The 26,734-nt window shown below is 42.4% G+C and overlaps 3 protein-coding genes and 1 long non-coding RNA gene across 4 annotated transcripts in view; 3 read left to right on the top strand and 1 right to left on the bottom strand.

Annotated features, from left to right (window-relative positions):
- Nucleotides 1–6,595: 6,595 nt before the first annotated feature.
- LOC138760015 (hydroxycarboxylic acid receptor 2-like) lies at nucleotides 6,596–7,721 on the top strand. Its single transcript, XM_069930451.1, has one exon. It carries the CDS (start codon nucleotides 6,604–6,606, stop codon nucleotides 7,618–7,620), a length of 1,017 nt encoding a protein of 338 aa, XP_069786552.1. The 5' UTR covers nucleotides 6,596–6,603; the 3' UTR covers nucleotides 7,621–7,721.
- Nucleotides 7,722–9,486: 1,765 nt separating this feature from the next.
- LOC138761321 (endogenous retrovirus group 3 member 1 Env polyprotein-like) lies at nucleotides 9,487–20,070 on the bottom strand. The gene is made up of 2 exons (XM_069933230.1): nucleotides 19,191–20,070; nucleotides 9,487–12,196 (listed from the first exon to the last, which is right to left on the bottom strand). The coding sequence occupies exon 2, from the start codon at nucleotides 11,829–11,831 to the stop codon at nucleotides 10,374–10,376; it is 1,458 nt and encodes a 485-aa protein (XP_069789331.1). The 5' UTR covers nucleotides 11,832–12,196; nucleotides 19,191–20,070; the 3' UTR covers nucleotides 9,487–10,373.
- Nucleotides 20,071–22,115: 2,045 nt separating this feature from the next.
- Nucleotides 22,116–23,397, top strand: LOC138760014 (hydroxycarboxylic acid receptor 2-like). The gene has a single exon (XM_069930449.1). It carries the CDS (start codon nucleotides 22,124–22,126, stop codon nucleotides 23,138–23,140), a length of 1,017 nt encoding a protein of 338 aa, XP_069786550.1. The 5' UTR covers nucleotides 22,116–22,123; the 3' UTR covers nucleotides 23,141–23,397.
- A 2,838-nt stretch (nucleotides 23,398–26,235) lies between these two features.
- The window catches only part of LOC138761320 (uncharacterized), a 73,881-nt gene continuing 73,382 nt past the window's right edge, over nucleotides 26,236–26,734 (top strand). Inside the window, exon 1 of the long non-coding RNA XR_011356257.1 lies at nucleotides 26,236–26,555. This is a non-coding gene — a long non-coding RNA (uncharacterized lncRNA). The remainder of the gene's footprint in view (nucleotides 26,556–26,734) is intronic.

Raw genomic sequence — 26,734 nt, 5'->3', positions numbered from 1 at the left:
ATGCAATGTACAGATCCACAGAAATTCTTACTTTCTGCAGCCAAATGGGTACTTAAGATGCACCACCTATAATGATATACATTAAATTCCAACAATATGCCAAGGCAGAAAAGGCGATACAAATATAAAAGGATAGCAAGACAATTATTCATTGTTGCAGTTAATGCTGCCTAGTTAGAATGCTTTAATGCACAATTTACACCAGAAAATTAACATTTTACATTCTGAGCATTTTAGGGTGTATTTTATGGATTTTGGGCTGGTGATCATGAAGCTTAACACTTTCCCATCACAGAATTTTTTTAGATATAACCTATTTTTGTGATTTCCTGTCATATTTTAAGTGCACTCGCCCACCAAGCAAGCTGTTTTGGTTAGTCCAAGCATGCACTCAGCGCATGTACTATGCAAATATTGTCTTAGGCCTAGAAATGCATAGTCAGGATTGAAGCAGACAGGGTATGAAGACAAGTCACATACATAGATACTATGCATTACATTGGCACCAGAACAAATGTTAGAGGGGGACATTAGCGTATTCATGGGGGGCACAGTGCAATTCTCACTCAGCGGGGGGGATTGCTGTTGGATGCTGGGACCTCCGACAAATGTTAACATCATCCGGCCCTTTGATGAAGGTGACATGAGTGCTGCTTTTATTGCATCAGGCATCACTAGTGACACTTGACTCACTCTAGTGACACCTGATGCAATAAAAGCCTGATGCGAGTGGAGAGTCACTAGCGTGCATCTAGCGATGCTGGAGGGGGTGTGAGCGATGGCCGTGACTGTATGGGAGGCACAGCACCTCGCTTGGGGGTTGGGGGGGATTGTCCACAAATGCTAACCCTGGTATAGATTGAGCACGTTGATGCACATGCTATTCAGGCAATTGAATAGTGAATGTATTGTCTTCAGGAAGATTCAATGCAGCAAAAATGTATTTTTTTAAAAACTTTATTTATTTGTTCAAAAACCAAATAATATGACATATACAGCAATTAAACATGAACATGAACATTTTTTTTTAAAAGAAAAAGTACACCCCCCCCTTCAGCCAACTCTCCTAAGGAGAGCCATAAAAAAAAGAAATATTAAAAAAAATTAAGTATACATATTAAAATCTAATCAATATAAATTGAAATGTAAATATTCTGAGTATAACAGTCACTTATTAATAAAAAAATTAATTATCATGCTAAACATATGTGATTTTTTCCATTATTAAGCAATATTTCATCTCATTATGCCATCTATTAATATCAATCATATTTGTATCTTTCCATGTACTAGCAATACATTTTTTCGCTACAGATGGAGCTAAATATACAAAAGCAAGCTGAAACTTATCTAATCTCAAGCCTTTCAGAGGTTGCCAACTACCCAATAAAAATACTGTTGGATCTAAAACTATTTTAATCTTATACAGATATTCTAAAAACGATTGAATTTTCTTCCAAAAAGATTGTATATATATACATAACCAAACAGCATGAAAAAAAGTTCCAACCGTATCACCACATCTAAAACACAAATCAGATTCATGAAAACCATATTTTTAAAAATTTTCAGGTGTCAAATATAATTGATGTAAAAAATTGTAATTAATCATTGCATAATGTGCATTTATCAATCTAGTTACACTACCATAACAGATATCCAACCAATCATCTTCAGAAAAAATAAAACCAATATCCGTTTCCATTTAATTTTAGATCTATCCTAACCCTTTTTATCCATACCATCCTGTAATATTTGATACATAGATGAAATATAACCCTTCTCTGGTACCTTCATAAGAAAAGTCTCAAATTTAGTAATTTTAGGTAAAATAATTTCTCTACCAAACATACATTTTACCAAAGATTGAATTTGATAATAAAGAAATAAAGAGTTCTTATCAATACCAAAATCTTCCCTCATCTGATTAAAAGATAAAAACTTACTCTCTTTAAAACAATCTCCCAAATTTTTCACACCTTTAAATCTCCAATGCAATAAACTTTGATTATGTATTGAAAAAGAAATAAATTGATTATTATACAACGGAGTCAAAACCAATAATTTATCCCTAGAGCCTATCATTTTATTTTTCTTTATCCATAACTTCATTAAATGTTTTAGTATAGGCACATTATATTGTTGTAACAAATTTATATTCCACCTAAACAAAAATTGATGCATTTCAAATTCAGAAATACTTGCCATCTCAATTTTAGCCCAACTAGAAGGCCGTACCAAATCCATCAATGAACTAATAAATTTAAGTTGGGCTGCTTCATAATAATTTTGAAAATGTGGTAAACGTAGTCCCCCTAACTCATATTTTCAAGTTAATTTATTCAAAGCTACTCTCGAAAATTTACCCCTCCATAAAAACTCCCTAACCATTTTATTCAAATCTCGAAATAAAATTTTATCAAGTAAATACGGAATAGATTTAAACAAATATTGTATACGTGGAAAGATATTCATCTTGATTGTATTTATCCTTCCCATTAAATTAATAGGTAAATCTTTCTATTTAATCAAATCAGTTTTAATTTTTTTTCATTAAGAGCATAATTTAATTTATATAAAGATTGATAATTAACATTCAAAATTATACCCAGATATTTAATTCGATCAGTCCACTTCAAATTAACAATATTCTTATAAACTGAATAATCTCCTTCACTTACCGATAATATTTCACTTTTTTCCCAATTGACTTTATATCCAGACAAAGATCCATATTGTATTAAACACTCCTTCAAGTGCAAAAGTGACTGAGCTGGGTTTATTAAATACACCAATACATCATCAGCAAATAAATTAATTTTATACTCCTCGTCTAAAACTTTCATACCTTGTATCTGTGTATTTTGTCTTATCAACTGTGCAAAAGGTTCAATTACTAACGCAAACAAAGCTGGTGATAAAGGACAACCTTGATGAGTTGATCAAGTTAACTTAAAAGATTCCAAAATCAAACCATTCGTCAATACTCTAGCTACTGGTTTACTATATAGAGCCTTAATCCATCCAATAAAAGAAGGACCAAACTTAAATTTCTCCAAAACTTTAAACAAAAAATTCCATTCAACTCTATCAAATGCTTTGTCTGCATCTAAGAATATCACCATCGGGTGATCTAAAGATTGTCGCAATCTATTAATCAAACTAATCATGTGCAAAATGTTATCTGAAGCATGTCTATTCTCTATAAAACCTGTTTGATCAATATGAATCAACTTTGGTAAAAATTTAGCCAATCTATTCGCTAATATTTTAGCTATTATTTTATAATCTACATTTAACAATGAAATTGGTCTATATGAAGATACTTTCAAAGGATCTCTTTTTTTAGGAATTACTGTAATTAAAGCACTAGAACAAGACTCAGGTAATTCTTAATGATCTCCAACTTGACATAATACATCCCCAAACACTGTAGATAAATCATCATAAAAAATTTTATAAAATTCAACCGAAAATCCATCATCGCCAGGCGATTTACCGTTTGGCATTTCTAACATAGCCATTTTAATTTCTGAATCAGTAAATGGTTCTTCTAACTCCTGTATATCTCCATCCTCTAATATCGTTAAATTCAACTGTGATAAAAAAAGATCAATCGATCCAGTTTCTTGTTTTCCTTCAGATGTATAACTTTTTATAAAATAAATAAAATTCATCATTAATCTCACGAGGTTTATAAGTAATAAGAGAATTTCGTCTAACAGCATTAATAGTCCTTGATATCTGTTCTTTCTTTAAATGCCACGCCAATACCTTATGTGCTTTCTCTCCCCATTCGTAATACTGTTGTTTAGTCCTATTAATCACACATTTAAATTGATGAGATTGCAAAGTATTATATTTCATTTTCAGCCTAGATAATTCTATTTTCTGATCTCCTGTGGCATCTTTCTGAAATTCCTTTTCTAACTCATCGATCTGTTTCTCTAATTCAAGACTGATTTAATCGATTCATTTTTATTTTAGAAGTATAACTAATTATTTGTCCTCTCAAATAAGCTTTCATAGCGTCCCATAATACAAACTTACTTTGAACAGATTTAGAATTTTCTTTTAAAAAAAATTAATTTGTTTTTTCAAAAAAATCAATAAATTCCATATTTTTTAACAACATCTCCAACGATAATCTATTTGAGTTTTCTCAGAAGTTTCATATGTAAAATATAACACAGAATGGTCTGAAATCACCCTACTTTTATATTCTGCCTGTTGCATTTTCCCTTGTAATGGAAGATTTAAACCGTGTTTCTTACTTTTGCAGCCTTTGCTTCTGCAAGGCTGAGAACCTGCTTGTTTTTTAGAATCAGCAGACATAAGCTAAATTCCACCGAGGGGCCAGAGATGCTGTTATCTGACGAAAGGACATCTGTGTACCAAGAACATTTAATCTTCCTGCTTGTTTTGGTCACAGACTGTCAGAGGCCTAGCCTTGATGCAAAATAAATCATTGTATTCAAAGTGATAAGCTGAAAATTATGTTATTCGATAGAAGCCTAGGCATACTAGCTTGCTCGCTTATCTTTCTTGCTGTGCTGGGAATAGGGGCTTGGGTAAGCAGTTTTTGGGTAACATAAGCCATGGTCCCGGTGCTGAAGTTTGAGACTCTCCGAGAGGTGGCAACATCTCTCAGCAAGAAAAAGAACTTCTAGAGTCCAGCCAACGTTCCGGTCGGGGGAGGTGGAGAAGCTGCTACCGGCGCCCTGACAACCTACTCCAAGTGTGCAGTCATTGCCTCGCTTCGGCAGTTGGGACCAGTCCAGGCGTTGATAAGTATAGTTTGGAAGGGCTTGCATATTGTAGTTTGAAATCAGCTTTTGAATTTGTAATAAACATTTGTATAAACTGAACTGCTCTCGGTGTGTGTGTCTATTTTCTTTCGGTAGCTCAGACACTGTGACCAATCTAAAATGAACAAAATGAGAGGTATAAGTTGACCCAAGACACCCTTGTAAATGTGCCGATACTAAAAAGAAGTCAATCCTTGAAAACGATTCATGTCTAGATGAATAAAAAGAAAAATCTTTCTCTGTCAGATTAAGACGTCTCCAAATATCCGCTAAATTAAGATCTTTCATCAGCGCTTGGACCTGAACTGCCATCTTGGATTTTTTAACTTTCTTCAGAGATTTATCTAATAAAGGTTCCAAAACACAATTAAAATCACCACCAACTAAAATATTATCATTAGCTTGACCTAAACATAAAAATGCATCTGAAATAAATATTTCATCCTCTGCATTTGGGGCATAAATATTAAGTAAAGTCCAAAATTCACTAAAAATCTTATAATTCAATTTAAGAATACATCCTGCCTTTTCCTCCATTGATTGTAATTCAAAAGATAAATTTTTATGTATCAAAATTGCTACACCTTTAGCCCTAGAATTAAATGAAGAAGAATATACATGCCCAACCCAGTCCCTTTTTAATTTCATGCTTTCCTTCACATTCAAATGTGTTTCTTTTAAAAAGGCAACATCAATTTTCATTTTCTTAAAATACACCAAGACTCGCTTACGCTTAATTGCACTGTTTAATCCTTGAACATTAAAAGTAGCAAACCTCAACTTTGACCTATCTACTATTGTTACTAAATACCAATAATATCTTTATATAAAAACTCAAATCAATGTATATAGGCCCTCGAATAGAAAAAAAATCACAAATTATAAACTAAATAAAATTTAAAAAAATAAAGAAAAAAAAAAGAAAATCCCCCCCCCCCCACCAAAAAACTACCAAAAGGTAGTAATCCCCTAAACAAAAATTGGGTGTGGGTCACCCACCAGTGGCTGATGACTAGTAAAGAACTTAGAGCAAATCTCTCCCTCCCCAGCCAAAGATCGAATTTGATAATAAAGAATTCTTATCAATACCAAAATCTTCCCTCATCTGATTAAAAGATTAAAACTTACCCTCTTTAAAACAATCTCCCAAATTTTTCACACCTTGAAATCTCCAATGCAATAAACTTGTATTATGTATTGAAAAAGAAATAAGTTGATTATTATACAACGGAGTCAAAGCCAATAATTTATCCCTAGAGCCTATCATTTTATTTTTCTTTATCCATACATTAAATGTATTAGTATAGGCACATTATATTGTTGTAACAAATTCATATTCCATCCAGCAAAAATGTCAATGTTGCCACAGCTGCGATATTACATTGTTACATGGTGGGAGGATAAATGAGACACAGCATGACTGCACTTATTAAGAAAGCTTGGTGACCAAAGCAATAAATGTCAAAATACTTTTAGGTCATGACGTGTCCACATCATTATGCGATTAAACATGCTAAATTCAATAAAAGTCAATTTAATGTTTCTCCAACTTCCTACATGATGCAGCAAATCTGAAATTATCTCTGTGTTCAGTTGTCTCTCACAATCCCCAGTTTCTTTTCAGGAAGCAAACGTTTTGGGGGGAAAAAATCGTCCAGTGTTATTGGTGGTCTGACTATTTTACTCCACCCTTCAACTCCGGGGTTTTGTGTAGGTTCATGTAGACTGTTCTTCTTGCAAAAAAACGTATTGCTCTCTGAAGAACTGTGACTAATTTGCGGTGGAATTACCAATAATGGAGAACTCGACCGGGTCATGTGTTCCCGGTGAGGAGCCTAACTTGTCCTACAACCCACCAGTAATTCTCATCACATTCTTCTTGGGATTTGCTGGAAATGCAATTGGTTTGTGGATTTTCTGCTTTAATGTAAAATTCCGGAGACCAAACATCGTTTACTCACTGAATCTCATGATTGCGGACACCTTGTTAATCTGCTGTCTCCCCTTTCGAGCCGTTTATTTTCTCCGGCGGAAAGATTGGATTTTCGGTGATGTTTCATGTCGTCTGAACATATTTATGATTTCGTTAAACCGGATTGGCAGTGTAAACTTCCTTATGGTTATTGCTATTGATCGCTACTTTAAAGTGGTCCATCCGCTGCACAAGGTAAGCAGGATAAATCCAAAATGTGCATGGAAGATTGCAAGCGCCTTGTGGATCGTGGCGTTGGCCGTTTGTTTGCACTTGCTGACTGAACCACACGATTTTAAACACAACAACGTTACAAGCTGTGAGCCATTCAACATACTTAATCCTCTCAGTCCCACTGCAATTTGGACGGACATTGTTTTTATATTCTTTAAGTTTGTTTTACCAGTTTCGGTTCTCCTCTTCTCCACGTCCTGCATCATCTGGAAGTTAAGACAGATGGAAGCTGAAATCCGGAGGAAATACAGGCGAGCAGTGAAGCTTGTGATCGCCGTGACAGGGGTCTTCGTCGTTTGCTTCTTGCCCACCAACGTTGCCGTTGTCGCTGTGTTAGTCACAAAGTTAAGTACAACAGGCTGCAAGTCGTATGTCACAGCGGTTAATATCTTTTATAACACTTTGTTCTTAACCTACCTAAACAGTGTGGTCGATCCAGTTATTTATTACTTTTCCAATTCGTCATTCAAAGACGCTTTGAGGAAAAATCTCCTTCGTCTTAATTTAAGACGTTGTGAATCACCAACAAATCTAGAGAATGACCAAGGGCAATTTCAAAGGGTACAGAGCGGGAATGCACAAGCGATCTCCGCAACACGGGTCTGATCTCTCCCGGTGCGAATGAACCATATTCCAATTGGTACTGTGCCATTTAAAGCATTGGCAAGTGGAAAACCGTGGAATGGTGCATATTTTAAACAATTTGTCAAGGGGTGATTTGAACATGTTCTGAAATCAACTGGCATCTCATTTCTGTGAGGGGCGTTGGACAAAGTGGCGTCTCACAAAGTTTTTTTTAAAAATCCTTCTAAATGTAGCATTACGTGATATTAATGGAACCTTTACCTTTAAATAAAAGCTAATGGTTAAGATAGAGAGCAGCAAAGTATCTCTACGCTCTTAAAAGAAAAGGTTTCTACAAGTTTAGACATGATGACCATTCGCTTTAAGTAGATATTCGTTTCCTCCTGTATTCCCATTAAAGTTCCTCATATAACTCCAGCTGGTCGATCTTGTTTATTAATTTAATATTTCACTGCGAACTATTACAATAATAATATATACATTCATCGATTAAATAGTGACATTTTCCCCCTTTTTCCTACCACTCCTCCCCATCCCTATATTATAAAGAAAAAGAGGTTGTGTCGTCTTAAATGTTATATTTAAGTATTTTTATATTTGTCGTTTATTATTTTAAGAGGTGGAGGTTTGAAATCTTGTTAATAACTAAAATCTTGTTAATAACTAAACCATTCCAGTGAAGCTAGGAACTGTCCGGTTCCAGTAGAGCATTCTCAGAATAAGTCTGATACACAAGACTGCACTAATCTCATCCAGCTCAGGACAGTTCTTCCTCAACATTCGATATTCCTTTATTGTCTTGTAATAAAATATCAAGTCAAGTTTATATCATCGTTCTCCGGTCCTCGTGCAAAACATGCAGATAAACAACCAGACATAACACACAAACAATGCTATGCCGGACAAGTATTTGTATTTCACCTATACAAATAAATTAATAGATAGTATTTTGTACATATGAGAGTCTTGGATGGTTAGTGTGAGCAGTTCCTTTGGTCATTCAGCATTCTCACTGCCCGTGTGAAGAACGTGTTCCTCAGCTACCCCCACTCCCAGCCCCCAATCACTGAATGTCCTGGATTCGCTTCCAGCTCACCCCTGCAGCCGCACAGACCATCCGCAAACCTCCGACGCGACCAGGAGGTCCTTACCCACCCTCGGCTCCCATACCGGGTACCCCTTCAGCCCAGCATCAAGCAGTCCGCAGCATGGTGTGAGTCCTTTGACCACAGTCGCCAGCAGCCGCCTACCGTACTCTACAGCAGGATAAAGTATGGGGCTGTTGGCAATGGAGTCTTCGTAGCCTGACAGTAGTGGACCGAGGTTACTGAACTCGTGATTCGGGTGCGCGAAGTCTAATTTCGTACCAGAGCAGGTGGAATTCATTTTCAGTATATAAAACAAAATACAGCAACGCAAAGTGCTTACACGTGACAAGGAGAATGAAAGCACCAGCCTGTTGATCTACGACAAAGTTGCTGCACTTGAGTACCTTGTGGGTCACCAATTACATTAAACAACCCCTGCACAACTTGGCAGAATTGACCAAAATGACGACTCAGGTACATACTGTCAGGCTGTAGACCCCTGCAGCCTCTACCTTTCCGACAACTCCCTTCCCTCACTACGAATGAACAGTCGGCAGACCCGTACTTGGTTGAACACGCTGACAGGACCTAACCTCCAGCCAACTGCACTGGTTACAAATAAGACGCGTAAACTGGAGTCAAATGAAGAAATATTATTGTGCTAGGGAATACATGGGGAGACGAAACACTATTCATGACTGATCCCAATCTCTAAGCCAATATAAGAGTGGGATTTGTTGGACTCTGGCTTTAATTTATTTACTCTTAATTTAGTCTATGTGTGAACTGAGTCCAGCGCGTTCGTTGAATGAAGTGATAGGAGAAGGTATTCGGTTCAACAGTCAGTTTATTACACCACACAGCACAGCACAGCACAAGAATAAAACTTAACAGAGCTCGGGGTCAGTCTGTTAGTTCATAGGTCACCTGCCAGTGAGCTACTCCCCGAGACTGACCCCTATTGTCCAGTTGGCACAGTTTATATAGGTCAATCTTATCACACAGAACAAAAGTTGTTTTCCCTGCTAGATCTTTTTGCATAAGGGTTATCACAAGTCATCTCCTGTTTTGCAGATTTCTGGGGTGTAGCATTCCCATGTTAATCCTCCAGGCCAGACTATCCTGTTGTTTAGATCTGAAATTAATTCATCCCCAGATATTTCTAATCACCATTCGGTCCCTGTCTGGCCAATTTCTGCTGTTCTCTTTAACACCTCCTCGTGCCTTAATCTTCCTCCTAGACTGGTTTTCCATTCCCTTTGATTCTTGCGGGCCATTCTTTGTTCTGATCTGGCCTGTGTCTCCTGTGCTACTTCCCACCTCCTTCAGTTGAGCATTCCTCCTAAATCGTTTTATGCATATCCTCTCCCTGTATCTTGGGAGCAGCCAATTTTGTTCAGCCAACTTTGCTCCATGCTGTGACAGCCACTTAGCCACATTCCTCTTTCCCTGACTCATGCAGTACAAATAAACTTATTGATTAATCATTTATTTCATAATGTTTTAACCCCTAGATTCCAACAGTCCCCCTTTTGGTCTCATGAAAATGAGACCAACCACCAGTTAACTTATTAGATAGAGAAATCCGGGTTACATGCCAGGGTTGGCATTTCTGATCCCTTGTAATCATTACACTCTTGAGAGGGCAGTAGGGACAAATACATGCCTTGGGGTCTGGGGATGTCTCTATGTGACAGCGCTCGTTGAATGAGGCACTGGAGGCAGGGAAGGATGCATGGGATCAGAATCAACGCCAAAACCACAAATCCAGCAACTAGCACTATAGTATGTATCCATCCCCAGTCTCCAGAGAACAAATTTCCCAGCCATGCGCTGCCCAAGGGTCGCCAGGTCTGAACCAGGACGTGAGCTAATTTGCGAATACCTGAAGATAATTTCCAAAATAGCTTGTAAGCGAATCAGACGGTTTAACATGTAAATTGGGGTTCGATATCCCCAGGACCCATCCTGGGCCCAAGTGGCAGGTCCATAATAAGAAATAATACGCTCTGGAGGCCAGTCCTCTCCCCACTCACCGATCTTTAACTCCCTTTTCTGGTGTAGCCCCTGATATACCTGTGTGGCTAACTGATGTGAGTCGTTCTGTGGTAACAACACAAATTGTGGTTGAATGATACCTATACAGCACGTTCCCCTCCAGTCTGGCTCCAAAAAAGTGTATGCCATATTCCCACAAATCCAATATAATCCCTCTGGGGCAAATCCATGTGGATAGAGATGCGCCCAAAATTGTCTGAGTGAGGGAACCCCTTCATATGGATTCACGCCCGTGCAATTCCATACCACTTTCCCACGGGAGGGAGCGGTGATAGATTTGCAATTCGCTACCTTCTGTGGGGACAGGAACCACCGGGGACGCTGAGGATGCCATCGAGGGAACTTTCCCAAGATTTTAACCCTTGTGCACCTCGAATCTCCTTTATAATGATGGCCTTGCTCCTTCCTGATACATTCCTCTCCTAATGGGTGATTAGCTAAATGCCATATCTGGCGGGGGCGCGTTTCCTCCGCCAATCCGTGAAAACTCATCAACTCCCACACTTCCAGTGGCTCCCCGCTCCATGGCCATGACCCATCTCTTGTGGGTCCCCCACATACCCAACAGTTTTTTACCCCCAAGAGTTCTGCCGTAGTTTGGCAAAGGTCTACCCATCTATTGTCCCCTGCTCTCTGGGTGGCTGCCTGGCGTTTAGCGTTGGCATAGATATCCCCCTTATCTCTGTCCCATACGTATGGTTGTTTCCCCGTTTGCCACATGGGTTCCCACTGTATCCTCTGAATGGGAATTGAGCCCCCTTTCTCCTTATCTTGGTCTCCCTCAGGGGCACAAAACCATGTTACTCCTTGGGGACAGCGGTCTTGATTTGGCGTAACCTGTAACGATCCCCTATTAAATTTAACATCATACACTTGTCCATTATGCACACACTTACGTCCCGTCTGAGTTCCCACACAGTGTTCAGGAAAGTTAGTCCAATCAGCAAAGTACTGTTCTCTTTCGTTATGTGAACCCCAAGCCGAGTGCACACACTTCATACAGTGGTTTTCTTCCCCAGCCCCTTCAAGGGCTTGGACTACCAGTGCCCATAGTCCCCACATAGTACTCATCCCGGCTCCCTTCATTGTCTTGATGGCAACCAGTAGATTCTACCGTCAACAGTCCCCGGAGTCCAATATGTTCTTTAAAGGGACCCGTTCAGAAAGTTCTTAGTCCGTAGTTGCTCACAGGTTCTCAGTCGCCGCCGTACGAATCTGTTCCAGTGTCCGTGCTGGTGGGTCCGTGGCTGCACACTGACTCCAATGATACCACGTCGCGCCTTTTCCCTGTAGTCGAACCGCGTGGGACGTCCTCTCCACCACTCGGTAGGGTCCTGTCCACCTGGGCTCCGACCACTTTCTCTTGATGACCTTTAGCAGAATCCACTCCGCGACTGAAGGTATCGGTGTTTCCCCTTCTCTGTTGGGACTTGTGACCTGTTGTGAAAAATCTGACACCAGAGCCGTTAGTTTATCATAATACAGCTTGCATCCCATTGAACTTACCTCATTCTTCGTAGTCTGAATTCCGGCTCCCGGTCCCGGGAACTGGTGCCCCGTTCGTAGTTCATATGGAGTGAATCCTGTCACAGAACTTACCGAACTCCTAATTGACATTAATGCCAGAGGCAACGCATCCACCCAATTTAGTTTGGTCCGTGCCTGTACTTTCCCGATCTTACCTTTTATTGTTTGGTTCATCCTCTCCCCTTTTCCTTGCGATTGTGGATGGTACACCGTTCCAAAGGCATGCTTCAATCCCAACATTGCTTCTACCTCCTGTAGATCGCTATTCTTAAAGTGACTTCCATTATCGGACCTAATTTTTCTAGGAAATCCGTGTCTCGGAATATACTGGTTGATCAGGAATTTACAAACCGTTCTTGCATCTTCTCTTTTGGCAGGGATTGCCTCTGGCCACCCTGTGAACACATCTACTGCTACTAAGAGGTATCGATAGCCACTTACCCTCTCAATCATGTCCGTATAATCCAGTACGATTTCCTGCCCTGGTAACTTTGGTAACGGGAACTGTCCTTCATGTGGCTTTACAGTTGCCTTGACATTAAAAGTTATACATACCTCACACTCTCTAATATGGTTCTCCACCATCGCCGGCAGGAAGGGGTGCCACCAATGTATCAAATATCTCATCATCTGCTTCTTCCCACAGTGTGTTAGCCCATGCGCCTCCTCGAGGAGGGGTTTAATGAGTCCAGATGGTAAAACTGGCCTTCCGTCTATTGATCTCCATAGTCCTTGATCCTTGTGTGCCCCCCTTTCTTCCCATACCATCCTTTCCTGAGGTGATACCTTTGCTTGTTCCTGTATTATTACTTCTACCCTACACGGTGGTAATAAGTCATGTGCTGTTTTTTCTGCCAGTATCATAATAAACTGAGGGCCGTATCCTGCTGCCCTTTTAGCAGCCAGGTCTGCTTCCTGATTTCCCCGAGCCACCATTGAATCTGTTCTATCATGTCCTTTACACTTAAGAACGGCTAATGCCCTTGGTTTCAGGAGGGCCTCAGCTAGTTTCCTAACGTCCTTCTCGTGTTTAATTGGGGTCATTGCTGCTGTTAAAAACCCACTTCTGATCCATTGACTAAGTTCAACCTGTATGGTCCCTACCACATATGCCGAGTCTGTATATATATTGACCTCCTTCCCTTCTGCCCATTCTAATGCTGCTATCATTCCCTGTAGTTCTGCGAGTTGTGCTGACTCCTTTCCTCTCACTGTCCCTGTAATGATTTCTTCAAATCCTCCTGTAGTTTTTCGTACCACCGCATATGCAGCTTTCAATCCATCCGTGGGGTGTCTGTAACAACACCCATCGGTAAACAAGGTATCATCTGGTTCTCTTAAGGGTGTAGCCTGTAAGTCAGGTCTTATTTTAATATCCTTTACTACCCTCTTCTCACAACAGTGTGGTTCTCCCTCTCCCATATTTTCTGCCATGTTAATGCCTTCATGGGTAAACGTAACATTTGGAGCATTCAGGATCTTTTCTAGTCTCATCTGCCTTAACGAAGTCATTGTAAATGCTGTGGAGCTCACAAATGCTACAATACTATGTGTTGTTAATACTGTCAGGCCATGTCCCATTACTATGTGTGCCACCTTTTGTAGAATCTTTGCTACTCCTGCTGCATGTCTTGTACATGGTGGGTGTCTGTCTTCCGTTGGGTCTAGTGTGATACTCACATACATGAGCACACATCTTCCACCCCCTTTTTTCTGAAAAAGAACACCATCAATTGTGTGTGCTTTTTCAGAAACATCCAAAAAGAAAGGTAGTTTATAATTTGGAATAGCCAAATCTATAGCTGTTGTAAGAGCTTGCTTTAATAGAATAAAATTCCTCTCAGCCTGTGCAGTCCACTCAAGAGTAGCTCCCAGATTTCTCATCCCCTGCTCATTCACCAAGGTTCGCAGTGGATGTGTTAACTCACCATACGATGGGATAAACTGCCTACTATACCCTGACAAACCCAAAAAGGAAAGCATTTCCTTAACTGTCTTTGGTCGTGGATGATGTAGTATTAGTGTTTGATGTGCCGGGGAAATCCCTGTGCCTTTCGCTGAGACCATTCTGCCTAAAAAAGTGACCACCTGTCTGCAGCATTGCAGCTTTGAGCGAGAGACTTTAAAGCCTGCCTTGAACAGCTGCGCCAGCAGGAGGCAGGTGGCCTCCAAAGAGGAAGTGGGATCAGGTGCAGCTAATAGGATGTCATCTACATACTGGATCAGAACAACCCCACCTGGCAGTGCTAGCCCCCCCAGCTGTTCTTTCAATACCTGATTAAAAATTCCTGGAGATAAGATAAAGCCCTGCGGAAGCCTAGTATACCGCAACTTTCTTCCTCTATACGTGAATGAAAACACATCTCTTAATGGTTCTGCCAGCGGCAAGCAAAAGCAAGCATTCGCTAAATCAATGCAAGAGAACCACTTGTGGTTAGGGGTTAAAGCAGTCATGGCAGTATATGGGTTAGGTACTGAAACTGTGGGTGTTCGCACAATACCATTGATGCGCCTTAAGTCATGGGCCATCCGATATTTGCCCGTGTCTTGTTTAGGAACAGGTAAGATGGGTGTATTCCAACTGGAACCCGAATGTTCCAACACCCCTGCATGTATAAGGCCATCAATGGTACTTGCCAAACCTTCCTCAGCGTCAGGTTTGTGGGGATACTGCCTCTGCCAAATTGGGGTGTAATCTGACAGTTCGAAGGTTATGGGATCAACCTGCTGACAAAAGCCCACATCTGCTGAACCCACTGACCACAGGTCCTCAGGGAGAGAGTCTAGCATAGGGGCTGAGTCGGGGTGATCCATCTTCTCCCTACCATGAAATCGTTCAATCTGTCTATGCTCAAGGAGGACTTGATCATATGTAATGGACCAAATTCTGTATGCCTGAGCAGATGAGGAGAACTGCACTGTCGGTATTTGAGTGTCAGACCAGTCACCCAGGGACCTCAAGTTCCGACACATCGGTCCCAAATCTTTTGCCTGGTGCGTAGTGCCAATTGCAAGGGTGACATGAGGAATGGCCTCCCCTGCCATCTCATACCATTCCAGCTGTTCAGATGTCAGTGCCACTGTAGCGGCCACCCCCTCCTTTCCTATCACTATGTAGTCCGAATTAATTTCCCATTGCCTGCCCTCTACCTCTTCATAAAAGGCATGCTGATACATTTCATCCCCATCCCTATCGTAAAAGAGGGTCATATGGGGAGGGTCCGAGGGAGGGGTATACGGGTGTAACGTCTGAATCCACGGCTTCCATTGATTATACAACTTTAGCAGCCCTACCTTCTGTGGGTCCTCTGTTTCCAGCAGCCCCCAGTAAATGTCAGCCCATTGTCCCTCAGACACGGATCCTCCAGCTGCTGCCAACAACATTTGAGAACCGGAATGAAGTGTAGTTACTGAACAGTTCATAGAAAATCCATTTGGAAAGGTGACCTCTATTCCGTCGGGTCCACAAAGGATGGATGCTCCGCACTTGAACAACAAGTCTCTGCCCAAAAGATTGGTAGGGCACCTGGCTGACAAAATGTACTGATGTGTAAAAGTCTGTCCTGCCACAGAAGTGACTAGTGGTGTAGAAAACGGCAGATTTTCTGGTGTACCCGAGAACCCTATCAGCTGGACGCTAGAGGATGATGTTTTATCTTGAAACTCAGTGCCAGTGAGTGTTGAAAACCTGGCCCCTGTATCCACTAAAAAGGATACTTTCATGTCCATGACTTTCATCTGCAGGAAAGGGTCTGCCAACCTAGCCTGCTCGTGGGTACTCGGGCTCCGTCACTGTGGGCAATATTGCTCCTCCTCTGTCCGCAAAGGGAATTGTCTCCTCGGAGCTAGAGCCGCATAGGGTGCCTGATGTACCGGGGGTGGCACTGACGATCTCTGGGGCTGGACCCAAGGCTGCTGTTGTGGTGGTCCATAGCCCCTTGCCCCCGGGTCCCGAGGCTCCCAAACTAGGGGACAGTCTCTCTTCAAGTGTCCTGGCTGACCGCATCCAAAACATACGGCTGGCTGCCTTCGTGGAGCACTCCGAACTCTCCCTCTTACTCGGAATCCCCCCATTGGACCTCCCATTCTGCCCCCATCGGTGGGACCCGGTGCCCAATATGGGGCCGGGTGCCAATTTGTATCATTCCCTTGTGGTGGCTGCGGTGGCTGCTTAATCATCTGGTTCGCACCCTTTGAGGAAATCTTTTTTTCCTCATTCGCCTTTTGCCTAGCCTCTGCTAATTGAAGCTTAAGGAGTTGCACTTGTGCCAACTCCGTAGTTTGTTTGTCCTCCTTTTGCTTAGCCCTGTAACGTTTCAGGTGATGGGTCAAATGTTTTTCCCATTGCTCATTCGAGCAGCCAGGAATATCAGGGTTATTATCTAACGTCTCCCTCACAACAGCTGGCAGTCCGCTTGTTACTGCAGCCCTAAAGAGAGTAGTCTGCAAGGGATCTGCGGCCGGGTGTACTCCTGCTTTATTGGTCCAATACTCCTTACACTGACTCAAAAAAGTAGAGATCTCCTCATCCTCCTTTATGGAAAAGGTCAGGGACTGCATGACACCGGGGGGAACGGGAAACTTATCCCGCATTGCCCCTCCTATTGCCGTAGCATGGTTGGCAAATGGCTCAGCATCGAGGCACCTAGTGATTCCTGCGATCATTTCTACCTGCTGAATCTCCCACAGCCCAAGCTGTTTCCTCAACAATGCTCTCCAATCCCCTATGGCTATCTTATGTTCCATCGTAAATTGGCAGAACTTTCCCATCCACGCTCCACCTCCCTCAGTCGGAGGTGGCATTTTGTCCAAAATACAATTCATGTCAGTGAATGAGAAGGGTTGATACCTTTCCCCAATTTGCGGACCCTCATAAATTAGCGGCACCTGTCTATATCTTTCTGGAAGCCGTACTTCCCCCCTTTCCCGCAACGCATATCCCAAAGGGGAGCGAGGGTTCTCCTGACCCTGTCTTCTGTGTGTGATCATGCTTCCCTTGATCGTGACTGGCTGTTCCTCCTCTTCACTCCCAGCACTCACACTAGCAATATCAGCCTCCTCACTGTGCTCTCTCTCCCGCTCCCATCTGACACTCGCTGGGTCATATCCCTTCCTATTCTCCTCTTCTTGTCCCAGCTCTCTCCCCGCTGTGTTTCCTAAGCACCTACTATGTTCCCTTACTGCAGCTATCTCATTCTGTCCTTCGTGTACTTGCTCTCTCTCATTTGTTTTTTCCCATCGCATACTAGTCTCCCTTACTTTACATACATCATTCTGTATTTCCTTTGTTAACTCCTTCATGTCCTCCACCCTTTCCTGCATAACTCTTTTAAGTCTCTCCTTCGCCTCCTGGAGTTCGTGACCTGCTAATTCAGTGACCTCCACTATTCCCTCATTTATCTGCATCACGGGCATTTGGGAAATAGGATAAGGTGGTGGCCATATCTCTGGTAACTTTGGATATAGCGGGGCTGACGGCTTAACCTCCCCCGTATTCTCCTTAGTGATATGGGATCCTTTTTTAATATCATGTAGAAGGTTCAGTTCCACAGCCATGCAAGCCAATGTCATATTGTGTAAATCTGCCCTTCTCTGTTCCTTCACTCCTTTCTGTTGTTTGAGCCTTCTTTTATTCCATAAAGACCCTTGTGTCTTTGCCTCATGTTCCTGTACCTCCTTGGCTGCTTCCCTCTCTGCTTCTCCTAAGTACAGTAACAGCCGGATTTTTTCAAACCCTCGTGGTACCTTCCCCTGACTCTGCAGCTCTTTCCAAATCTGTTCGTACCGTTCCATAGCCTGTACCTCCTCTCCCTTCGGTAATCCTCCCAGTAATTGATTCCTTGTATTTTCCCACTGTCTGTCTACAGATGGGGGAACTCCTCTGTCTTCCCCGAACTCTTGCCCTACCTCCCTTATTACTCCTTCCATCTCTGTTCCGATTTTTTATCCCTTTAGACCTCGTACTCCCTGGCTCTCTCTCCTGGTAGGATTTTGACACCCTGCACTCTACTTCGCCCCTTTCCACGTTATATAACCACCAGATGACCAGCAGCTCCCTGAAAACAGGTGTTCCCCTTCAGGGATGATCAAAGAGAGAGAGCCAGCTGGGGGATTATGTGTCTCGTGGTTGTGTGAAGTGTCTATTGTTTGTTTTGCGGTTAGCTTGTTAGTTTCCCCCTTTGTGTGAAATGTACATTGTTTGTTTTGCGGTTAGTCTGTGTACACTGATGCCTCACTGTGTGACTGCCTATCCCCACTGTGTTTCCCTGATCCGTATTCTAAATACCTTGCCTCTATGCCCTTTCTACCCTGTAAAACAGTACAATCTGTAACCTCTGCTACCCCTTTTTCAGAAGTACTTAAAACATCGAGAGTAATACAGTGATATACACAGCAACAATACCAGCGTGCATGAAAAAACAGTTAAATGCCGAACACCTTATACAGAAACTTATTACTATTATGGTACACGATTCTTAAACAAATACTTATTACACACTATAGAAACAAATAACTATAACACAATACACCTTATACGGATACTTATTATACACTACTATGGTACACGATTCTTAAAACAAATACTTATTACACACTATAGAAACAAATAACTATCACCCCATACACCTTATACTACTTGGCCAAGTGTCTAAATCTACCTCTCGAGATTGCTACAAGGGGCTCCAACCCCGTTCTACTAGAGGGACCTCAACCTCCTTAGAGGGATTCCAACCGGACCTCAACCTCCGTAGAGGGATTCCAACCTCCTTTTCCTCGAGGGACCTCAACCTCCGTAGAGGGATTCCAACCTCCTTTTGTTTTATTCTTGTCTTTAACTAGGTCTTTTGCAGAGTAGTGACAACACACAATTTTATCTTTGCCAATAGCAGAACTTCGTTTGAACAGGCGTCTGCTTACCTCACTCTGTTGAATGGTCACTTGTTGTTATCATCACACCACAATCGACCGGTGTTTCGTATCTTTTCTTCCGTCACTTCTCCATCTTCATCACGTCGGGGTCACCAAATTGTTGGACTCTGGCTTTAATTTATTTACTCTTAATTTAGTCTATGTGTGAACTGAGTCCAGCGCGTTCGTTGAATGAAGTGATAGGAGAAGGTATTCGGTTCAACAGTCAGTTTATTACACCACACAGCACAGCACAGCACAAGAATAAAACTTAACAGAGCTCTGGGTCAGTCTGTTAGTTCATAGGTCACCTGCCAGTGAGCTACTCCCCGAGACTGACCCCTATTGTCCAGTTGGCACAGTTTATATAGGTCAATCTTATCACACAGAACAAAAGTTGTTTTCCCTGCTAGATCTTTTTGCATAAGGGTTATCACAAGTCATCTCCTGTTTTGCAGATTTCTGGGGTGTAGCATTCCCATGTTAATCCTCCAGGCCAGACTATCCTGTTGTTTAGATCTGAAATTAATTCATCCCCAGATATTTCTAATCACCATTCGGTCCCTGTCTGGCCAATTTCTGCTGTTCTCTTTAACACCTCCTCGTGCCTTAATCTTCCTCCTAGACTGGTTTTCCATTCCCTTTGATTCTTGCGGGCCATTCTTTGTTCTGATCTGGCCTGTGTCTCCTGTGCTACTTCCCACCTCCTTCAGTTGAGCATTCCTCCTAAATCGTTTTATGCATATCCTCTCCCTGTATCTTGGGAGCAGCCAATTTTGTTCAGCCAACTTTGCTCCATGCTGTGACAGCCACTTAGCCACATTCCTCTTTCCCTGACTCATGCAGTACAAATAAACTTATTGATTAATCATTTATTTCATAATGTTTTAACCCCTAGATTCCAACAGATTGCCGCGAACTAAGTATTATTTTTCTAAAATTTAATCTTAACACTTCAAGTGTCCTTTGTCCAGAAAATCATCTTCACACTTAGGCACATACACCCGTGCACGTCTGTGTCTGAATACTGGACACACACCGGGTGACCAGAACGTGCAGAAGCGTTCAGATACAAGATCCGACTGTGTGAATACGTGCGTGCTAATGCGTTCACAATGAGGAGGGTTACAGTGTGGATTGAACTTCCACAAAGCAAGTCCCCAAAATGATTGGATAAATGGTGTCATCAGAAATCATTAATTAATTTTTCTTGGTCTGAATTTTCTTAGGCGTTTCCCTCAATGGGGAAGTCGGCTCTGCGTTGTGTTCCAAATGCAGAACTTGCCCTTTAGTCCCCGTCCCCCCCCCCCCCCCCTCTATTAATATGGCCACATTCGTTCAAGGATTTGCTGGAAACGCGATTGCTTTTCAGGCCTCCTATTTTTACACAAAATCCCGAATCTCATAATTGCTGCCTCAGGAAGGGCAGAGATTATGGAAGAAAAGGGTTCTTTTTCCTCTCTCCCGCTGCTGTCGCTTCTCCAATCCCACCTTTCTGTGCAGCGGCCAGCTTCCGAGTATGCCCCTCGGTAAAGACATGGTCAAAGAGATCTAAAGAGGCCGGCCACTGCACCCGAGAGTCCGCGTGAACTTTCACAACTGTGGACAGACAGGAAGAGATTGGCGCTTTGTTTGCATTGGGAAGTAACCCATGGTTTTTGGGGAGTAACCCGTGGTGACCCGTGGCAATTAGACGATTCGACAGGAGTTGCTAAAGATTGGTACACGTTCAGGTAGGTGGAGGGCTCCTTTGACTTATGAGGGAAATGGAAGATGGGATTTGGTAAAAATGTATAAGGGGCAGAGATTTATGAGCTTTGCCATTTGACAGTGAGATCTGAGCCACTGATATCCCTCAGCAGCGAGGGATGGATAACAGTTGGCAGATGAACATTTTCAAATCTCTTTATACTTTTAACCTTCGTGGACGTGTGAAATCCACCTCGGGGCCACGCTGGTCTCTTTAATATAGGAGTGATGGAAACAGCTATTGTAGATGGCTTTAATTTAATGAAGGGCTCTGTGGTGCACTGTTGGTCAGAAGCAAACACACAAAACCAAAAGACTGTACAACAGGTTTCATTCCACTAAACTTCCACAGAACCAGTTGTTCACTCTGAGAGTGACTTCGAAGGGCCGGTGGGGTTTGGACCATTCAGGTCGGCTGATTGACAGCCGGCCAAGTCTTGTTTTGTCCCAGTGCTCTTCTGCAGGTATAGAGGTTGCCCCCTGCAGTAGGCCAGTGGTGTACCACCACAGTCACAACCCTTCTTTAAAATTGTCCCGTGGGGATGGGGGGGGGGGGTGTAATTGCAGTAAAGAGTCCTAAAAAATATATACAGTATTTACAGATTGAGAGCCGTCGCAGGACTGGCTCCTTCCTGGTCACTGGTCGGTGAGGGTGTGCGGGGGCTAGGGGCGGGGGCCAGTGGCTGGCGTGGTGAAGCGCGGAGGAGTGACCAGGGGTTGGGGTTAAGGCATGTGTGCCGCATCGGATGGGCAGGGGGACAGGTTTGTCCCCCACGGTTGTAGTAAGTCCTTTGTGCCCAAGGAAGTCTTGAGTGCCCCATAGCTTATTAAGAAAGCTTGGTGACCAAAGCAATAAATGTCAAAATATTTTTAGGTCATGACGTGTCCACATCATTATGCGATTAAACATGCTAAATTCAATAAAAGTCAATTTAATGTTTCTCCAACTTCCTACATGATGCAGCAAATCTGAAATTATCTCTGTGTTCAGTTGTCTCTCACAATCCCCAGTTTCTTTTCAGGAAGCAAACGTTTTGGGGGGAAAAAATCGTCCAGTGTTATTGGTGGTCTGACTATTTTACTCCACCCTTCAACTCCGGGGTTTTGTGTAGGTTCATGTAGACTGTTCTTCTTGCAAAAAAACGTATTGCTCTCTGAAGAACTGTGACTAATTTGCGGTGGAATTACCAATAATGGAGAACTCGACCGGGTCATGTGTTCCCGGTGAGGAGCCTAACTTGTCCTACAACCCACCAGTAATTCTCATCACATTCTTCTTGGGATTTGCTGGAAATGCAATTGGTTTGTGGATTTTCTGCTTTAATGTAAAATTCCGGAGACCAAACATCGTTTACTCACTGAATCTCATGATTGCGGACACCTTGTTAATCTGCTGTCTCCCCTTTCGAGCCGTTTATTTTCTCCGGCGGAAAGATTGGATTTTCGGTGATGTTTCATGTCGTCTGAACATATTTATGATTTCGTTAAACCGGATTGGCAGTGTAAACTTCCTTATGGTTATTGCTATTGATCGCTACTTTAAAGTGGTCCATCCGCTGCACAAGGTAAGCAGGATAAATCCAAAATGTGCATGGAAGATTGCAAGCGCCTTGTGGATCGTGGCGTTGGCCGTTTGTTTGCACTTGCTGACTGAACCACACGATTTTAAACACAACAACGTTACAAGCTGTGAGCCATTCAACATACTTAATCCTCTCAGTCCCACTGCAATTTGGACGGACATTGTTTTTATATTCTTTAAGTTTGTTTTACCAGTTTCGGTTCTCCTCTTCTCCACGTCCTGCATCATCTGGAAGTTAAGACAGATGGAAGCTGAAATCCGGAGGAAATACAGGCGAGCAGTGAAGCTTGTGATCGCCGTGACAGGGGTCTTCGTCGTTTGCTTCTTGCCCACCAACGTTGCCGTTGTCGCTGTGTTAGTCACAAAGTTAAGTACAACAGGCTGCAAGTCGTATGTCACAGCGGTTAATATCTTTTATAACACTTTGTTCTTAACCTACCTAAACAGTGTGGTCGATCCAGTTATTTATTACTTTTCCAATTCGTCATTCAAAGACGCTTTGAGGAAAAATCTCCTTCGTCTTAATTTAAGACGTTGTGAATCACCAACAAATCTAGAGAATGACCAAGGGCAATTTCAAAGGGTACAGAGCGGGAATGCACAAGCGATCTCCGCAACACGGGTCTGATCTCTCCCGGTGCGAATGAACCATATTCCAATTGGTACTGTGCCATTTAAAGCATTGGCAAGTGGAAAACCGTGGAATGGTGCATATTTTAAACAATTTGTCAAGGGGTGATTTGAACATGTTCTGAAATCAACTGGCATCTCATTTCTGTGAGGGGCGTTGGACAAAGTGGCGTCTCACAAAGTTTTTTTTTAAAATCCTTCTAAATGTAGCATTACGTGATATTAATGGAACCTTTACCTTTAAATAAAAGCTAATGGTTAAGATAGAGAGCAGCAAAGTATCTCTACGCTCTTAAAAGAAAAGGTTTCTACAAGTTTAGACATGATGACCATTCGCTTTAAGTAGATATTCGTTTCCTCCTGTATTCGCATTAAAGTTCCTCATATAACTCCAGCTGGTCGATCTTGTTTATTAATTTAATATTTCACTGCGAACTATTACAATAATAATATATACATTCATCGATTAAATAGTGACATTTTCCCCCTTTTTCCTACCACTCCTCCCCATCCCTATATTATAAAGAAAAAGAGGTTGTGTCGTCTTAAATGTTATATTTAAGTATTTTTATATTTGTCGTTTATTATTTTAAGAGGTGGAGGTTTGAAATCTTGTTAATAACTAAAATCTTGTTAATAACTAAACCATTCCAGTGAAGCTAGGAACTGTCCGGTTCCAGTAGAGCATTCTCAGAATAAGTCTGATACACAAGACTGCACTAATCTCATCCAGCTCAGGACAGTTCTTCCTCAACATTCGATATTCCTTTATTGTCTTGTAATAAAATATCAAGTCAAGTTTATATCATCGTTCTCCGGTCCTCGTGCAAAACATGCAGATAAACAACCAGACATAACACACAAACAATGCTATGCCGGACAAGTATTTGTATTTCACCTATACAAATAAATTAATAGATAGTATTTTGTACATATGAGAGTCTTGGATGGTTAGTGTGAGCAGTTCCTTTGGTCATTCAGCATTCTCACTGCCCGTGTGAAGAACGTGTTCCTCAGCTACCCCCACTCCCAGCCCCCAATCACTGAATGTCCTGGATTCGCTTCCAGCTCACCCCTGCAGCCGCACAGACCATCCGCAAACCTCCGACGCGACCAGGAGGTCCTTACCCACCCTCGGCTCCCATACCGGGTACCCCTTCAGCCCAGCATCAAGCAGTCCGCAGCATGGTGTGAGTCCTTTGACCACAGTCGCCAGCAGCCGCCTACCGTACTCTACAGCAGGATAAAGTATGGGGCTGTTGGCAATGGAGTCTTCGTAGCCTGACAGTAGTGGACCGAGGTTACTGAACTCGTGATTCGGGTGCGCGAAGTCTAATTTCGTACCAGAGCAGGTGGAATTCATTTTCAGTATATAAAACAAAATACAGCAACGCAAAGTGCTTACACGTGACAAGGAGAATGAAAGCACCAGCCTGTTGATCTACGACAAAGTTGCTGCACTTGAGTACCTTGTGGGTCACCAATTACATTAAACAACCCCTGCACAACTTGGCAGAATTGACCAAAATGACGACTCAGGTACATACTGTCAGGCTGTAGACCCCTGCAGCCTCTACCTTTCCGACAACTCCCTTCCCTCACTACGAATGAACAGTCGGCAGACCCGTACTTGGTTGAACACGCTGACAGGACCTAACCTCCAGCCAACTGCACTGGTTACAAATAAGACGCGTAAACTGGAGTCAAATGAAGAAATATTATTGTGCTAGGGAATACATGGGGAGACGAAACACTATTCATGACTGATCCCAATCTCTAAGCCAATATAAGAGTGGGATTTGTTGGACTCTGGCTTTAATTTATTTACTCTTAATTTAGTCTATGTGTGAACTGAGTCCAGCGCGTTCGTTGAATGAAGTGATAGGAGAAGGTATTCGGTTCAACAGTCAGTTTATTACACCACACAGCACAGCACAGCACAAGAATAAAACTTAACAGAGCTCGGGGTCAGTCTGTTAGTTCATAGGTCACCTGCCAGTGAGCTACTCCCCGAGACTGACCCCTATTGTCCAGTTGGCACAGTTTATATAGGTCAATCTTATCACACAGAACAAAAGTTGTTTTCCCTGCTAGATCTTTTTGCATAAGGGTTATCACAAGTCATCTCCTGTTTTGCAGATTTCTGGGGTGTAGCATTCCCATGTTAATCCTCCAGGCCAGACTATCCTGTTGTTTAGATCTGAAATTAATTCATCCCCAGATATTTCTAATCACCATTCGGTCCCTGTCTGGCCAATTTCTGCTGTTCTCTTTAACACCTCCTCGTGCCTTAATCTTCCTCCTAGACTGGTTTTCCATTCCCTTTGATTCTTGCGGGCCATTCTTTGTTCTGATCTGGCCTGTGTCTCCTGTGCTACTTCCCACCTCCTTCAGTTGAGCATTCCTCCTAAATCGTTTTATGCATATCCTCTCCCTGTATCTTGGGAGCAGCCAATTTTGTTCAGCCAACTTTGCTCCATGCTGTGACAGCCACTTAGCCACATTCCTCTTTCCCTGACTCATGCAGTACAAATAAACTTATTGATTAATCATTTATTTCATAATGTTTTAACCCCTAGATTCCAACAGATTGCCGCGAACTAAGTATTATTTTTCTAAAATTTAATCTTAACACTTCAAGTGTCCTTTGTCCAGAAAATCATCTTCACACTTAGGCACATACACCCGTGCACGTCTGTGTCTGAATACTGGACACACACCGGGTGACCAGAACGTGCAGAAGCGTTCAGATACAAGATCCGACTGTGTGAATACGTGCGTGCTAATGCGTTCACAATGAGGAGGGTTACAGTGTGGATTGAACTTCCACAAAGCAAGTCCCCAAAATGATTGGATAAATGGTGTCATCAGAAATCATTAATTAATTTTTCTTGGTCTGAATTTTCTTAGGCGTTTCCCTCAATGGGGAAGTCGGCTCTGCGTTGTGTTCCAAATGCAGAACTTGCCCTTTAGTCCCCGTCCCCCCCCCCCCCCCTCTATTAATATGGCCACATTCGTTCAAGGATTTGCTGGAAACGCGATTGCTTTTCAGGCCTCCTATTTTTACACAAAATCCCGAATCTCATAATTGCTGCCTCAGGAAGGGCAGAGATTATGGAAGAAAAGGGTTCTTTTTCCTCTCTCCCGCTGCTGTCGCTTCTCCAATCCCACCTTTCTGTGCAGCGGCCAGCTTCCGAGTATGCCCCTCGGTAAAGACATGGTCAAAGAGATCTAAAGAGGCCGGCCACTGCACCCGAGAGTCCGCGTGAACTTTCACAACTGTGGACAGACAGGAAGAGATTGGCGCTTTGTTTGCATTGGGAAGTAACCCATGGTTTTTGGGGAGTAACCCGTGGTGACCCGTGGCAATTAGACGATTCGACAGGAGTTGCTAAAGATTGGTACACGTTCAGGTAGGTGGAGGGCTCCTTTGACTTATCATGAGGGAAATGGAAGATGGGATTTGGTAAAAATGTATAAGGGGCAGAGATTTATGAGCTTTGCCATTTGACAGTGAGATCTGAGCCACTGATATCCCTCAGCAGCGAGGGATGGATAACAGTTGGCAGATGAACATTTTCAAATCTCTTTA

This window comes from Narcine bancroftii, chromosome 4, assembly GCF_036971445.1.
Source record: "Narcine bancroftii isolate sNarBan1 chromosome 4, sNarBan1.hap1, whole genome shotgun sequence".
NCBI lineage: Eukaryota > Metazoa > Chordata > Chondrichthyes > Torpediniformes > Narcinidae > Narcine > Narcine bancroftii.
This window is presented reverse-complemented; position numbering and strand designations above follow the sequence as displayed.